General features: G+C 51.3%; 1 protein-coding gene across 1 annotated transcript in view; it reads right to left on the bottom strand.

Moving 5' to 3' along the window:
- zeb1b (zinc finger E-box binding homeobox 1b) overlaps positions 1-14,137 on the bottom strand; it is a 36,628-nt gene extending 22,491 nt beyond the window's left edge. Inside the window, exon 1 of the mRNA XM_072378118.1 lies at positions 14,040-14,137. Coding sequence (XP_072234219.1) covers positions 14,040-14,097 — 58 coding nt within the window. The 5' untranslated portion in view covers positions 14,098-14,137. The remainder of the gene's footprint in view (positions 1-14,039) is intronic.
- Positions 14,138-15,207: the final 1,070 nt, after the last annotated feature.

Below are 15,207 nucleotides of genomic sequence, written 5' to 3'. Positions count from 1 at the left end.
GCGTACACTGCACAACACCTGCAATACACAAGCACTTCCAAGTAGAAAATGCTCTACAACATGTGCTCCACAGTACCTCACCCGGGATGCATGTTGTAGAAATGCATCATGGGTGAAGTCTAACAGCTGCACCCACACACAGTGAGAGGGGTTCCTCTGTGGGAGGCCACAGAACACATCACACACAGCTTCCACGTTTCTGCGTCACCACACTGCAAATCAAAGCCTTCCATATGGAGGGCTGCGGGTGCATCCCTTAAGTCATCCATGGCAGCCTTCCATTATTGTCCAATAAAAGCAGCTGGCGCCATGTCACCGCCAACACCTCCGCCGTCTGCTGCATTTCCACTGTTAGCTGCACATGGTGACCCAGCAACAACTATCAGCTAACGTCGCACCACAGTGAAGACTTTCATGTGTGTGAGGGCAGAAAAATCACTTAAAGCAAGGTTTTTCATGTGCATCCCCAGAATGTGTGACACCCTGAAGTCTGCAACAAACACCCGGGAGCTCACACTGGGATGTCTGTACACAGATTCATGGCTGATAACAAGCATCAACCATTCAAGCATGAAGCAGAGCTGCGCTGAAAACAAGCAAAGGTTAAGTGTGCAGCATTGTCATCCTGTTAAAGCCAGCCTGGCCAAACAAAAGGTGACTGATAAGCACGGCGTTGCATCAAAGCCTTCCAGATTAGAGATTATCATCAAATCAGCCGCTGCTCCGCAGCCATGGACGGGCACCTGCTACTCTACTGTGCCTGATCCATGGCGTGTGTGTGTGTGTGTGTGTTACACACTGGGTGTTCATGAATGACAAAGGTCTCCATCAAACAATGGATGTGATATCTGAACATGTTGGGCAGGTTTGTAGTTGCTTTGACTGAAGCTGTCTGTGCATGTGCCATGTGACCCCAGCACGTCTTCTCTCTTAGTAAACAGAGCTCCAGAGGCACAGCGCCAGCCTCCCCCACCCAAAACGTACTGTTCCACCAGCCTGCTGCATCCCTGCCCTCATCACTCTCCTCTGCCAGCAGCGGTGTGAGGATTAAAGGAACATCCTGACCTGCTCACCCACCTCACTTTAATGCCTGCACTCACTTTAAATGGCTCCTCAGAAAGTATCACGCTGGATTACTGCACAGGTGCTCACCTCACCCCCTCCCAGCTCTGCAAAAAAACAGTTCTCAGCTTCATCAGTGGGCTCAAACTGTGTGAGCCATTTGGTTTAACTGACTGAGACGCAGTCAGCACGGTCCAGTCAGGGTTCAGAGAGGACCGCCTGCCCTGCACACACACACACACACACACACTCCCTGCTGGAGTCCAGGGTGGAGCACTTTCTTTCTCTAAACCATTAGCAACCTCCTCTCCTGCCACTGTCTGCTCTCCTTTTGTCAGAGTGGGAAACAGGGCTGATACTAACCCTAACCATGCAGAGCAGCTTCATATGTGCCGGACACACCAGAGGCCAGCTTCATGGCAGCGATGAGGTGTTTGTGTGCACAAGAAACCTTTCAATAAGTCTCCTCAAATGAGACGTGATGTAATCATCACAAGACAACTACAAGTGTAGACCTATCAGCACCCAGATTCTCACTAATTTACCATCAATTATGATCCACACTGTTAACCTTAAAAAGGCTTCCACCCTGGTTCTGGATTTGCTTCTGCCAACATTATCGCCGTATGGTCTATGTTGTCACAAAGTGCTCAGGTGTGAGGCCAGCCTTGCATGCATATTTCATTCATGCCCACCCACTGGTTATACGGAGGACTGTCGAGGTGCACTCACACAGCAGCCATTTATCTCTGTGATGGAGGAGGAAGCAGCCGCAGAAGCTACATGCAGAGAACAACTCTCATGCTCCTTTAATGGGAATGAATAAAGGATGAGTGGGGCCGCAGACACCAGCTTACAATGCTGTTTAGCACCTCTGGCTCAGTGCCCAGGGCTGGAGACAGGGAGGCCCGAATTATAGAAGAGGGCAAAGGGGGGATTAGAAGAAGACATCAGGAAGAATATCAACATCAGTGATGAGCCGCTCTTGGCTTCAGTGTAAAATGATGTCAGAAAAGATTGTGTGGAGAGCAGCTGCTCCGGGTTCCAGTGCCCGCTGTGACAGTATGTAGAATGTAATGGGAACAGCAAAGAAGCAGAGAAAGCCACGTGTTGACACCGAGTCTGGTTCCATACGCCTCCACAGACCTCTTCCCTTTGATCCACCTTACAAGAAAATCAAAGACAAAACCATGGAGGATCCGCCAGCTGAAGCAGAGCCTTTCAGAGAGAAAGTCTGAGAGGCGTCTGTCTCAGGGAGGAAAAGGTGGCCGTGGGACACGGAGTCCAGGTTCTCAGTTTGGTCAGGTAACATGTGGATGGCTGTCCAGCAGAGGCCATTGTGACAGACGTGGCAGCCAGCGAGAGCTCATGGCAGCAGCCAGCAGCACCTGTTCTCAACAGTCAGGTCACCACATTAAACAGGCCTGAAGGATCAGGGGGTGAAGGGCGCCCACAGAGAAAAACCCTTTTTCTGTCTGCATGGGGATCAGAGCTGCTCAGTCACACCGAAGACACGGCAAGCCCCACGCCTCGGACAACACCTGAGCCGCACTGCGGCGCTGAAGCTCAAGACTTCTGCCAATCAGAAGTACGACGGTTCGGCTCCTGGATACGCCGAGTGTGTGTGACACCGAGTAAAAGCTCTGTGTAGCCTGCAGCACTGTGCAGACACAGACGGCTGTTTGAGTGAATGTAGGGTTTAAAAAGTGCTTGGAGTTGTCAGCATACAGTCCAGCTCCCATTTTACTGGAAGTACAGACAGGCAGCAGCTGAGTGGACTCCTCACATCGTATGAAGGGGGGGCACAGAGTAAAGGCAGAGCCATAAGAGCGCAGCTACCTGCTCTCTCCAAGGTTCAGAGGCTGTGGGGTATTTGAGGAGCTGCGGGTGATGGCTGGTGCCATGTGACATGGTGTGAGTGCATCTTATTTTAGAGTGAGAGCTTGAGATAAGGTGTTAAAAGGAGGGTAGGGACAGGAATGCTGAGCTGTCCTTGCAGGCCTCCATGCACAGTAGATGTCAGCTCCCCTCCCAGGTTACAGCCAGCTAATCCCCGTCGCTGCATTTGTTCTGAGCCAGACCATTTAGTGCAGAGACCTGTACCTTTTTGCTTTAGAGGGTGCACTCATTGGCTGCCTCTCCTCATCTCCTCCTGTGTCTCTGTGCCCCACACAGCAGTTTATTCAGCTGCCATGTTTACATTCCTGCTCAGTCAGCCTCTCCCAGGGGAGAGCTGTGGAGCAGAGCCTCTCTCTCATGGTGCTGGTCACTTACAGCATGCTTCCCACACAGCCGCAGCTGACACATACAGTCACAGTAACACGCTGGCCAACAGAGAGGCACGTGGATACAATCAGCAGTAAAGGCAGTACGAGGACCTTGTGGGATCTGCAGCACTACCCGGCACAGAGAAGCTCTCGTGCAGTCTTCTCACTCCAACTGGGTGAAGACGTCCTAAACACTCTGGTCCCCAGCACTTCACTGGCCCCATCATTAGACTGACTGGCTCCTGTGGCCTCCGGCAGAGTGCTGTCTGCACGCCCTAATGACCGCTGACTCACTCAGCACCGACGCCACATTAGCCCAGCCCAGAATAGCCCCAAATAAAGAGAGATGAGAGCAGAGTGGACGTGTTCGGCACCCCTACAGTCTTGTAAGACATTACTCTGCACCACATACAATCTGTGTACTGTTGGCTTAATTTCATTCTAAACTCTCTGCTGCATCAACCTCAGCGGCAGGCTGACCAGGTCCAGCATGTTGGGCCCTAAAACCCTGCTTACACACAGACATTAAACATCACACATTTCATTTGGACAAAGACTTGACGTGAACTAACCCCTCACAGGGTGTTGCTTCATATTCTGTAGACAAAAACAGCACAGATCCTCAAACTGCTCCTTTAAGTGCTGTTTGAGAAGAGCTGACATCACAGGACAGCGCCTGCTTCAGGGGGAGCGCAGGGTTAACAAGGCTGTGCAACCCACATGATGGTAGGACACAGGGCTGCTCTGTGCTCAGCTGACCATGGGAGGTAGGAGGAAGTAACAGGAGTGGGACGAAGACAGGGAGAGTTTTGTGCTGTCGTCCTTTAAAAAAAACCAGACAACAACAATAAAGAGCGAGCGCTGAACCGAGCCCATCATCAGGTCGTTCTGCTGCTGGAGACACCGTCCTCACACGGCTTAGAAAGAAGGAGAGAAAGTGAGAGCTGTATCAGCCTCCTCCTAACGGCTCAATACTGAGCATCGATTCCTTCTGTGCAGAGCTTATGCAACACTCCACTTCAGTGTACAATGATAGTGTAATCACAGGCAGGCAGGCAGGGTTAGGACCAGTTTGCACAGCAACCTGCTCGTCCTGTAGAGGAGGAAAAGTAAACTCTGAGCTCTTTAAATCAACCTGCACTATGGGAACTAATGGCGTGGAAACTGAGAGAACACAGAGCCGGATACGGCGGCGGCGGCGGCGGCTCTGAGGAGGCCTCAAACCCTGGCTGAGGACTGCGGAGCAACACGTGTGGTGCAGCTGAGCTGGCAGAGTAGAGCCAAATGTTGGTGGTGCTGATCAGCTGCCTCTCCTTTTCCTCCGGCTCAGAGTCCACCGTTTGCTCCTCCCATTCCTCCTCATCCTTCTTCTCTCCTGAAACCCAACGCGCTCCATTTCCACCGGGACCGTGATGTGAGCTCACAGACGGCCGTGCTTAATCGATGGTGCCAGGTTGCCAAGACAACGTTGATTTCCTGTCGCTGTTTTCGCTGAGCACTAGTGATTGCGCCGGGTGTCCGTTGCACCTGCCGCCTTCGCCCCCCATCTCCTCCTCCTCCTCTTCCAGTCTCATCAGGCTCTCCTTGCACCATGTAGCCGTCGCACACAAAAGAGGAAGACAGACGCACACAGGCAGCGCAGAGTAACCACGGAGGAGGAGGCTGGCTTTGAACCACCCAGACCATGACAGAGCGGGGCCACATGTACACCCCCCCCCCCCACGTGCACGCAGATGCTTTTCAAAGGAACCCCACGTCACCAAGTGACAGCTATCATATCTACCTAAGAGGGTGATGTCAGTTCACCTGGGGGTGTTTACTCCCCCCCCAGGGCAAGACAGCGCCACCTTTTTTTTCATTAGTGGAGAACTCATTAATCGTGTCTGATAACGAGGACATGGGACAGAGGCATGATTAAGGGGCTCTCTCTCCTTTAGCTGGGCGTCCTTGGAGATAAACACCACTGTGTGTGTGTGTGTGTGTGTGTGTGGGCTGCATGTTAAAACAGGTAAAGCACACACACACAGCGCTATCTCTAGGACATCTGTGGAATAGAATAGTACACATGTTTTCACTTTTTAGTGATTACAGCCAAGGTGGGATGATCCTCCTACAGCCCACCGCGCCTTCAGCCATCTCCCCTCTGAGATCCAAGCTTGGTTTCAGACTGAGGAAGCTGAAACATGGAGAGTCTCTGAGGAGCTTTGCTCCTCTTGGGTGAGCTTTGCTCCTCTTGGGTGAGCTTTCCTACATGGAGACAGGATCAGGTTATAGTGCTGGTCCCAATCAATCAAAACTTTTATTTTTTACATTAGTAGTCCATCAGATTAGCGCTGCTTTCATGTCAGGCATGCTGTCAGATATGTACTGACTGACTGAATTCAAACAGAACTCAAAGGTTCTTGGTTAAGGACTGTAGAGATTTTAGATACGACAGAGATAACACATCAAAAGCACAAAGGAACTCGGTGCTACGATACAAAAGTCCAAGCTGTGGGCTGCAGGGTGGTGTGGTGGTTAGCACCGTCACCTCACAGCAAGAGGGTTCCAGGTTCGATCCCTTCCTGGGGCCTTTCTGTGGGGAGGCTGCACGTTCTCCCTGTGTCTGCGTGGGTTCTCTCCGGGTTCTCCGGCTTCCTCCCACCATCCAAAAACATGCATGTTAGGTTAATTGGTGTCTCTAAAATTGTCCTTAGGAGTGAGTGTGAGTGTGGTTGTTTGTCTCTGTGTGGCCCTGTGATGGACTGGTGACCTGTCCAGGGTGTACCCTGCCTCTCACCCAATGACAGCTGGGATAGGCTCCAGCCCCCCCGCTACCTGATTAACAGATTGACGGTATAGAAAATGGATGGATGGAAGTGATCCACAAACACAACAGGATGTGACAGCGTCTGAACCAGCAAGCAGAGATCAGCCTGAACACACACACATTAAGTCCAGTCAGTCTGGACCAGTACCCTAATCCCCTCTCCACAGCCATGGAGACAATAATCCTCCATATTTGTACATTATTAAAACAGGGATTCTCTATATGATGTATGTTTTGTTAGTTGGTTAATCTGCTTGTTGCAGATTGCTGCTGACCTGAGGCTTCTCCGTTTAAACCTGGCTTTTATTAAAACACAGCCTGCCCTGCTGGGAGGATAAGCTCCCCGAGGACAGGGGAAAGAGCATGCCTATGTTCAATAGAGTCATCACCAACAATAAACAGATTTACATCAACATTATCTGTCCTGGGACAATACCATTATTGGGTGGAATTCAGCCCCAAGCCAAGAGAAGGACTAGATAAGGCTTAACCCAGATATGAGCCTGCTACCGTGTTACCACGCCCAAGCAGAATTCTTGCGGCATTTCTGAGGGCATACTTTAGAATCATTGTGCATCCATAGCAATCCCGATTGCCTTGAGAATCTGTCCCTGTCCTCCTGAGCACTCGTGGTTAAAATGCTATTTTGTGGCAGCACAGCAGAGTGAAAGACAGACACAGAGGTGAGATTCCTTTGGATCTGAATCACATTGGAGTCGCCTGCTAACCTCTCAGCTCGTCTAGACGCTGTGTCACTGCCACACCCTGCTGGACATCTGTCCTGATTCAATTCGATTAGGAGGACGCTGCTTTAAATTAGCTGCTGAGTCGGACAGGGATAGGGGGGGCTGGACAGCAGGACCATTACAGGTGAAGGGACACGGTCTCTGCTGCTGCCCCCAAACACACTGACTGCAACGATCAACGTTCAAGATGCTTCTGCCAAACATTTTGCTGTGGGGGGGGGGTATATGGCATCAGCACGAAGACACTGTTCTACAGCATGCATCGATCAAAGCGGCTTCCACAGGAAGAGCAAAGCAACAGCTTTTAAACATCTGCTCAGGGGGGTAGAGGATCTCCTTTGAGGGGGAGGGAAGGGCAGAAAATCAAAGAAAAAAAAAAAAGAAGAGAAAGGTCCTCAGAGGAAGTTCTCATTCAGGTCAGAATCCAGGTGAAGATCAGGAGTGGACATTTCACACCCCCCCACAGAAAAAACAAACACAAAGATCTTTAAATGCAATGCAGCCAGACCATGTGACTCTCACGGGGTAATCTCATGGGAGCATCCCCCACCCTGAGCTCCCCTGATGGACTAGAACAACAGGAAGTCAGCCTGGCCTGCATCACCACACCACACCCACAGATAACTGCTTCCACACACACACACACACACACACACACACACACACACGGAGACCCTCAGTCTCTACAGTTGAGTTGAATCCATCTAAAAGTGCCCAGTGTGGGGCACAAGTGTTGATGGCACAGTGCCCGCTGCTGTCAGCGTTAGTGGTGCGCTGCAGCCTGGCACTAAAACAAGGAGAGGCCAAGGCAGGCAGGGGGGGGGGGGCTTTCCAGGGACCGAATAGTCCTTGTTTATCTAGGTCTCTCTGGGAAGTCAGGACACTAGTGAATGGGAGCCAGTTAGCAGCAAAGAGACCGGGGGGAGGACCGGGGGGAGGACGGGGTTATTGAAATTCAACGCAGGCTACTGTCGAGACAAACCACCCTACCAGCTGGGGCAGCAACTTCAACAAGCACAGGAGCGTTTTCTGATGCTAACACAGCATGATGGTAGCTCCCATGAGCAGAACTAACCAATGAGATCTGCTGGTCTAATGACATGCAACATGTTGAGTTATTGAAGCATCACACCTATCAGCCATGTCTCCACGGACAGAGAGAACAAATAAAGAGCTCTGGCTCTGAACGTTTCAACGTGTCCTTTTCTTCACAGCGAGGGGGGGGCTACCTTAGAGGAGGGACAAAGTCTTTTTCCAGGCTTTCATGGTTTGTGGTCTCCCTAGCTCTCCCTGATGAGGATCCTTAAATAGGCTGCCACAGGTGTTGGGGGCCAGCTGGGTGGTGGGGGGGGCTGGACGGGAGCAGGGCTGCAGGAAGCCTCTTGTTTTCACAGAGATAAAGGGCTCTCAGGTTGCATCCTGGGCCGTAATCTCTCACACACTTCCTGGTTTTGTTCATGGTGAGGTAAGAGAAAATGACAAACTAACCTTCGGCCCGAGAGGCTGATCGATAGCTTCTGATGAGACAGGATGTGTGTGTCTGTCATGTTGGTGAGCTGGAAGAGCACAAAGTGACAAAGACGCAGTGCACGTTTCATTCTGAGCTGTGTTCATTAACGCTCTTTGATATCAGTGATTTACGGCTCCATTTATTCTGAGTGCTGGGTCATTACTGATGATGAGGATTGGAAAGGTGTGCATGTGAATTCTTCTGCTTTTAGAGCACAATTACACATTGCTCAAAGCTCTTACATCCTAATTGTAGAAAAGATAACACTCTCTTCCTTCAAATTCAAGTTCCTACTTAAGCAGTCACTTGGAGCTGGCCTGCTCTTTAAAAACATCATTTACTACAAATTTGCATGAAAGGGCTTTATTGAAGGATGGGTGTAAAGTCAGGCAGGACACTGACGCTTTGTGGGTGAAAGTCAGTGCTCCCCTTCCACCTCTGTTCTCCTCGTTTAGTCTCTTTCTGAATCTGACCATGAGCCCCCCCCCTGTTCTCCTGCCAGAGGTCTGCCTCTGCTTACCCTGGCTGGAGCGCTGGCTCTCTTCTACTTTTGTCAGGTGGTATTTATGCGTGCTGCACAGGTAAACTGCTGCCGGCCTACAGCACCTGCTGGTGCTGGAGAGTCAGAGACCAATGACAGACAGAGAGGGAGCTAAGACATGGGACACATGAGAGAACCGCTGGAAGAAAATGGAAAGCAGTGAACTCCACACAGTTTTGCCTGGAAACACCTGAACACCGGCAGCAGTGAGCTTAGGACAGGTGGGCTGATACAGGTCAGAGGTCAGCGGCCTCATTCCATTTCCTACAGTCACTGGAAATCAAAAACAGGACCCTGGGTATGTTATATCCTGCTGGTGAACAGACAGTGCACATGAGGCATCAGCAGTCTAAAAGGTTGACTAGAAATGAAAGGGTGTGTTTTCACAACACTCAGGGGATGGGAGTGAGAAAATAACTGTTGGATGCATGTGTCAGCAAGCCGTGCACAGATCCACATGTACCCAGGGTTTCAGAGCCACATTAAGAATAACCCTGTCATGAGTCTTGGCTTTGATGCACTGTAGAGTCCAGAGGAGAGCAGAGGAAAGATTCCTCCCTGTTCTGGGTTAGGGTTCGGATTGGGTCCTCCTCACATGGTTAAATGGGCGTATATGGAGTATTCAGCTCTCTCTGGCCCACCTCCTCTCATTAATTCTTTGTGGATGTTTATCCGTGCTGACGTTCAGCTTCTCTCTGACTAACAAACAGGGTGACTAAGCTTTTTGTTTTTTCTTCCTCTTGCTGGAACTGTCATAGGGCTAGCTTAGCCATGCTAGCTCAATGAGTGGGAAACAGAGCAGTGGATTTGTTAGTCACTGTGGCCCTCAGGACATTACAGCATGGCTGTGCGGCTGGAATCAGGACGCGAATATAAATGTGTGGCCTCTCAGGAGGGCCATTATCAGTTCTGTGTGCTACGGAGAGGAAAATCAATATGGTCATCATAAGGGGCGGGCAAAGAGCCAGCCACTTGGCTGTGTTCAAAGCACAATACATGACAGTGGATTAGTCTTCCTCTGATGTCATCGCATTTAATTCCTGTAGGCAGAGACACTGGAGGTCCACAGTAAGGTCAAGCACATCTAAAGGGCACAAGACATCCAAGAGATTTGAAAAACGTGGCAGTCAGGTGGTCTGCGCTCAGCTGCAGCACACGCTTTCACTCAGGAGGTTCTGTGACCAACACAAGCTGGTGTAATAGCCCCTTACCAGGCCCACCTTCTGCCTATTGGGTCAGTCCAGTCTTTTTCATTAACCGCTCCACTGAGGACTGAGGGATGGATGGGCAAGGAGGAAAAGAAGGAGGGAATGGTGATGTGGAAACAAGAAGGGGTGTGCAGACAGAGCCAAAGGGGCTCGATGTGGGCCAGAGGAGGAGCAACCAAACACAGCATTAAAGACCACATCAACAGACCACCTCCACCTGGATGGCAATCTAAACATCATCTCTACACACTATAGAAGATATTATCCCCCACTCGTGTGGAAAGGACTAAGGGAGGGGGGAACAAGTCAAAGTAAAGGCAAGAGAAGATGTTGGTCCACATGTCTTGCAGGTCTGGTTCCTGCACAGCCAAAGCGATCTTTGATGCTGGCCAGAGACAACCAGGGGCTCTGTGTGGGGCTCGCTTTTGTTCAGTTCAGCGAGCTGGCCCGATACAAGCAGCTCCCTCACATCCCACCCCCTGTCCAAGTCAAATGCAGGATAGGTTTGCGCTTTCAGGGCTGGGTTTGAGTGGCTCCTGACCACAGCCCGTGCTGGGGATTTGGAGGAGAATCCTCCCTGCTGTGCCACATCATGCCTAAACCCAGAAGTTAAACAGGGAGCGACACAAACTGCCACTGTACAACACAGCATTACCACAGAAATACCACGGAGATGAGTTGCTCTAAATTATTCAGGGGACTGAGTGTGATATAGGCATAAGCTACATTTTCAAGACAAAAATGTCAGAGTGCTGCTGCGCAGGCCCTTGAAGCCCTGAGGGGCACACGGGAGAGGGATTTAAAAAATTCTGCAAACGTTCCACAGATTCCACCCTCACAGGGACCTTTGCAAAAAGAATGGGTCATATGCAAATGGCATCCACAGTATGGAGGAGAAGTTTCCCACAAGCAGAGTGTGAAAAGGGCTCTCCCTCCCCATGCCGGGCCCGCTGAATGGCCCTTTTCTTCTGCTACTGAAAGTGTATGAGGAAGAGAGGCAAACTGCAAAGGTAACTAGGCTCTTTCTCCTCAGGCTTTCTCACTAAAGCCCCAACACACAATGGTTCATTTAGGCATTCAGCCACACAAACCCCAATAAAGCACAGTTAAGGGGGTTAGTGAAACTGACTCTGGGTTTAGAACTCCTTCTTTATGAAGGGAGAGCACCTTTTTGTAGGCTAATGCTCTCCTCCTCCGTGAGACCAGCTAATCATTAAGCTGCCTTAACAGAGCTGGACATCACTTAACTTCAACTCTGCTGGATGGTCAGATGAGGACAGGCCGTTCCCACCCTGGTGGACACAAAGCTTGGCTGACAGCAAAACCTTTTTAGGAATTTTTAGAGAAAATTTCATTTGTTTCTGCTTTATCTGGACTCTTGCATTCATGGAGGTGTGGGAGATGGCTGCTGTGTGTTGTACCTTCCATCTGCCAGCAGCAACACCTCCACACTTGACACCTGTTGTCCCTCCTTCCCCAAGTTGTTCTGCAGGGAACATGGAGCTCTCAGTTTAAGGGGGAGGACTCAGAGGAGAGAGGGAGTGGGCAGAGAACCCCCCCTCCTCCTTGAACAGACTTAAACACAAGCACAATTGGACACGCTGGAAGCCACACAATGGCACAGAGGAGTAAAGTGAAGTCATACTCTAAGAGAGCATGGCTGCCTAGGTCAGGGGGCAATCAGCAGCACCCCATCCCCATCCCCATCCCCACCTCCACCCACCATCTCCAAAATAAAGACAAGCTCTGTAGGGGCAGAAGAAATGGAGCGAGTGTGGCGTGGCAGGGGACACTTTCATACGAAGCTGCTGATGAGCAGTGAGACAAATGAAACGTGCTCCTCCACTAACCTGCTCACACAACATGAGTGGACCTTCTAAAGGCAAAGTCTGAGAATACAGAGGTGCACATCACTGCTTCCACAGCCAAACCCATGCATGAGCAGCATGTGGTGAGTGAGGCCAGCGATCAGGCCCGTGATCCTGCCTTTAGCATTACGGGAGTTTCTGCAAAGTGCCAACATCAAGATGGAAGAGCATGTCTTGGCCTCAGAAAGAGGGGAAGACAGATTAAAGGAAGACACACATGGCTGTGAGATGCTGTCAAAAAAAGCATGGGTCCCAAGCTGTCCCAGCACCACAGCCCTGTTTATTTTTGCAAAGAATCTTAACACCAGCCGCATTCCTCCATTCCCAAATTACCATTGCAGCTATTCCTGAGAGGAGCTGACTGGGGAGAAGCGACAAAGAAAGCTGCAGTATGCTGTGGATTCCAAACACCTGTCGTCCTGCAGGCTGTTAACACCTCTCTGTTTACAGCTCACCTTGATCTCAGCTCCTCCTGCAAGCCCGGAGCCTGGCTGCTGACCACAAGGAGCTGGGAACAAACTTTCATCACAAGAGCACAAGCAAATGAAGGGAAGACAGATAATTCATTTCATTTCACGAAGCTGGTCCACATGACACCTCAGCTGGCCTGGCACAGGTGGAGCAGCACTGGCACAGGTGGAGCAGCGCTGGCACAGGTGGAGCAGCGCTGGCACAGGTGGAGCAGCACTGGCACAGGTGGAGCAGCACTGGCACAGGTGGAGCAGCACTGGCACAGGTGGAGCAGCACTGGCACAGGTGGAGCAGCACTGGCACAGGTGGAGCAGCACTGGCACAGGTGGAGCAGCACTTCAAAGCAACGGAGGAAACTTTGCACATTAACAGAGCTGCACCATCATTAGTGTTAGGCTGAAGAAAGAGAGCAGGGAAAAGCAGGAAAAGAGGGATGGACATCCTGGAAAAACTCATCCAAAGACTCCCACCGAATCTGAGCGTGGAGCCTTGAACGGCAGGGACGGACCCACAGGAAAGTACCACATGCCGCTCTTCAAATCATCCATGAGCTCCACTGTCCACAGAGACAGCCGCGCGCACAGTGCCACACAGGCGCGTGAGCTCCTTCCTGCCGGCTTCACTTTGGCACGCAGACCCACTGCATGGACCCGCTCGTCCTCAGTATGAAACCCATTTAATCCGGCGCGTGTCACATAAACGGGACAGAAGTGTCGGGACGCTTTCATCTGGCTGTAGAACGCAGCGTGAGGCTTCCGCTGTGACCCAGGGTGCCAGAGGCACCTCGGTTCCGTCCAACAACCATCAGGACCGTCCTAATATGGAGCGCGCTCGCCCGGCTCACACACACAGCGCGTGAGATAGCCCTCGCTCTCCGGAACCTCGGGTACCCGGTGTAGCCGTATGTCTGCCTCACTCAGTTACCGTTAGTTCTCCATCACAGAGCCGCTGTGAAGCGGCACCGGCACCGGCACCGGCACCGGGCCGGGCCGGGAGGATGGAAACAGGACGCACTCCCGTTTCCTCCTAAAACACACTGCTGCTGTGTGTGCGCGCGCGCGCGTGTGAAACTGACTCGGAGCGGACAACATCAGCGTTTCAATCAGGTCCACCAAAGAGACTGCTGGTTTATATCAGTAATGTTCCGATAAAACCCAACTCAGTCCTCCGCCACTTAACACAGAGATGAGAACAGAACCGTTCCGTTCCCTCACAGAAACAGGTCCGACTTTAGTGCTGGGCTCCAAAACTTATCAGAACCGAACTAAATGAGAGACTTTGTAAGAGTTCGGCGTGAGTTAAGGCGGACCAGCGGAGCCCGGCTCCGGGTGAGCGCGTGCAGCGGACCGCCAGGCGGAGGGAGACACGCGACCCAGGTATAACGGTCCGCCGCGCGGGGCTGGAATACAGCGCTCTCCGCTACTTCCCACCACTTTCTGGGAGTAAAAAACACACTTACACGCTCTTCAACTTTTCTACAAAATCACCCGTCAATACAAGAGCCTCGAGCCCGCCTCCCCGACAGAAAAACTCGGCGTCGGAAGTAGTTTTACTCACCGTTGGTCCTCCTCGGGTTCGCCTGCTTTCTGCGCTTACACCTGGGGCCATCCGCCATGATCCTTTCGCTGTGTCTAAATGCTGCCGGAGAGTCACCTCCTCTCTCACCCCCTCTCCCCCTCCTCCTCCTCCTCCTCCTCCTCCTCCTCCCCTCACCTCCCCCTCTCCGCACCTGGTTTACGACACTGAAGCTTTACGGCATCACCTTCCCCACCTCCCCACCTCCCGACCCACGCAGCCGGCGCAGTTCGGTGTGAGTGCTGGAAGTGAGCTCAGTGTACCTGCCCCACGGCCGCTTCTGGGCCGCGGCGGTGTTTGCACAGCGGCCATTTAAAGCTGTAGGTGGTGCTACTCAGTGCTTGTGTTGGCTGAACTATGAGTATCAAACTGCCAATGACATTTTTGGAAGTGGAACATTTTATACAGTTTGGTGGAGTTTTAGTGTCGACAAAATCCTTTAAAAGGCACGAACTGCGTGGACACACACCTGTGACTAATTAATCAGCTTATCATGATGAGTAATAACTTACAATATGTCCATTTTCTCCTTAAATCTGAACTGGCAACCTGTTGTGTTTGAATGTGTGTGTGTGTGTGAAGCACAGCGGGTCAGTAGCACAGCAGACAGAGGATGTGTGTGTGTATGTGTGTGTGTTAGAGAGGAAGAGGTCATGAGACTGTCATCACTGATTCAATCCTCCACCTGAAGAAAGACCCTGCTGTTCTCCTGAGCCCAGCTCACAGCAGCAGTGATGAAGAGAGGAAGACATGCAAGCACGATCAGCAGGTTCACACTGCGTCCAATCAGACCTAAAGCTTTACACACACACACACACACACACTGCTTATCACACAAGGCTCTGTAAATAGGAAAGAAAAATCCAAGATCACATGTTCGAGGTAAATTCCTTTGGATGCTTGTGGTGATGAGGAAGAAGGAGTTTCTGTGACATGATGCTTGAGATCCCATGACCTATAGTGACCGGACAGAGGAGGCTGTGGCTCTCCTCCATGCAGCCCACTCCAAAGTCTGTGCTACCTGCTGTCTGGTGGGTGACATATTGTCATGTTTGAGTTTGAGTTTCAGTAAAAGCTCCGCTGTGTCAGCCAGTTTTCCTGCATTGTAAAGGGAAACTGAGTGCTGGGAGCATGACATCTGCTAATCTTT

This window comes from Leuresthes tenuis, unplaced genomic scaffold (genome assembly GCF_036924035.1).
Source record: "Leuresthes tenuis unplaced genomic scaffold, fLeuTen1.0.hap1 SCAF_24, whole genome shotgun sequence".
Lineage (NCBI taxonomy): Eukaryota > Metazoa > Chordata > Actinopteri > Atheriniformes > Atherinopsidae > Leuresthes > Leuresthes tenuis.
The sequence above is the reverse complement of the archived record's forward strand: the minus strand, read 5'-3'. Positions and strand labels throughout refer to the sequence as shown.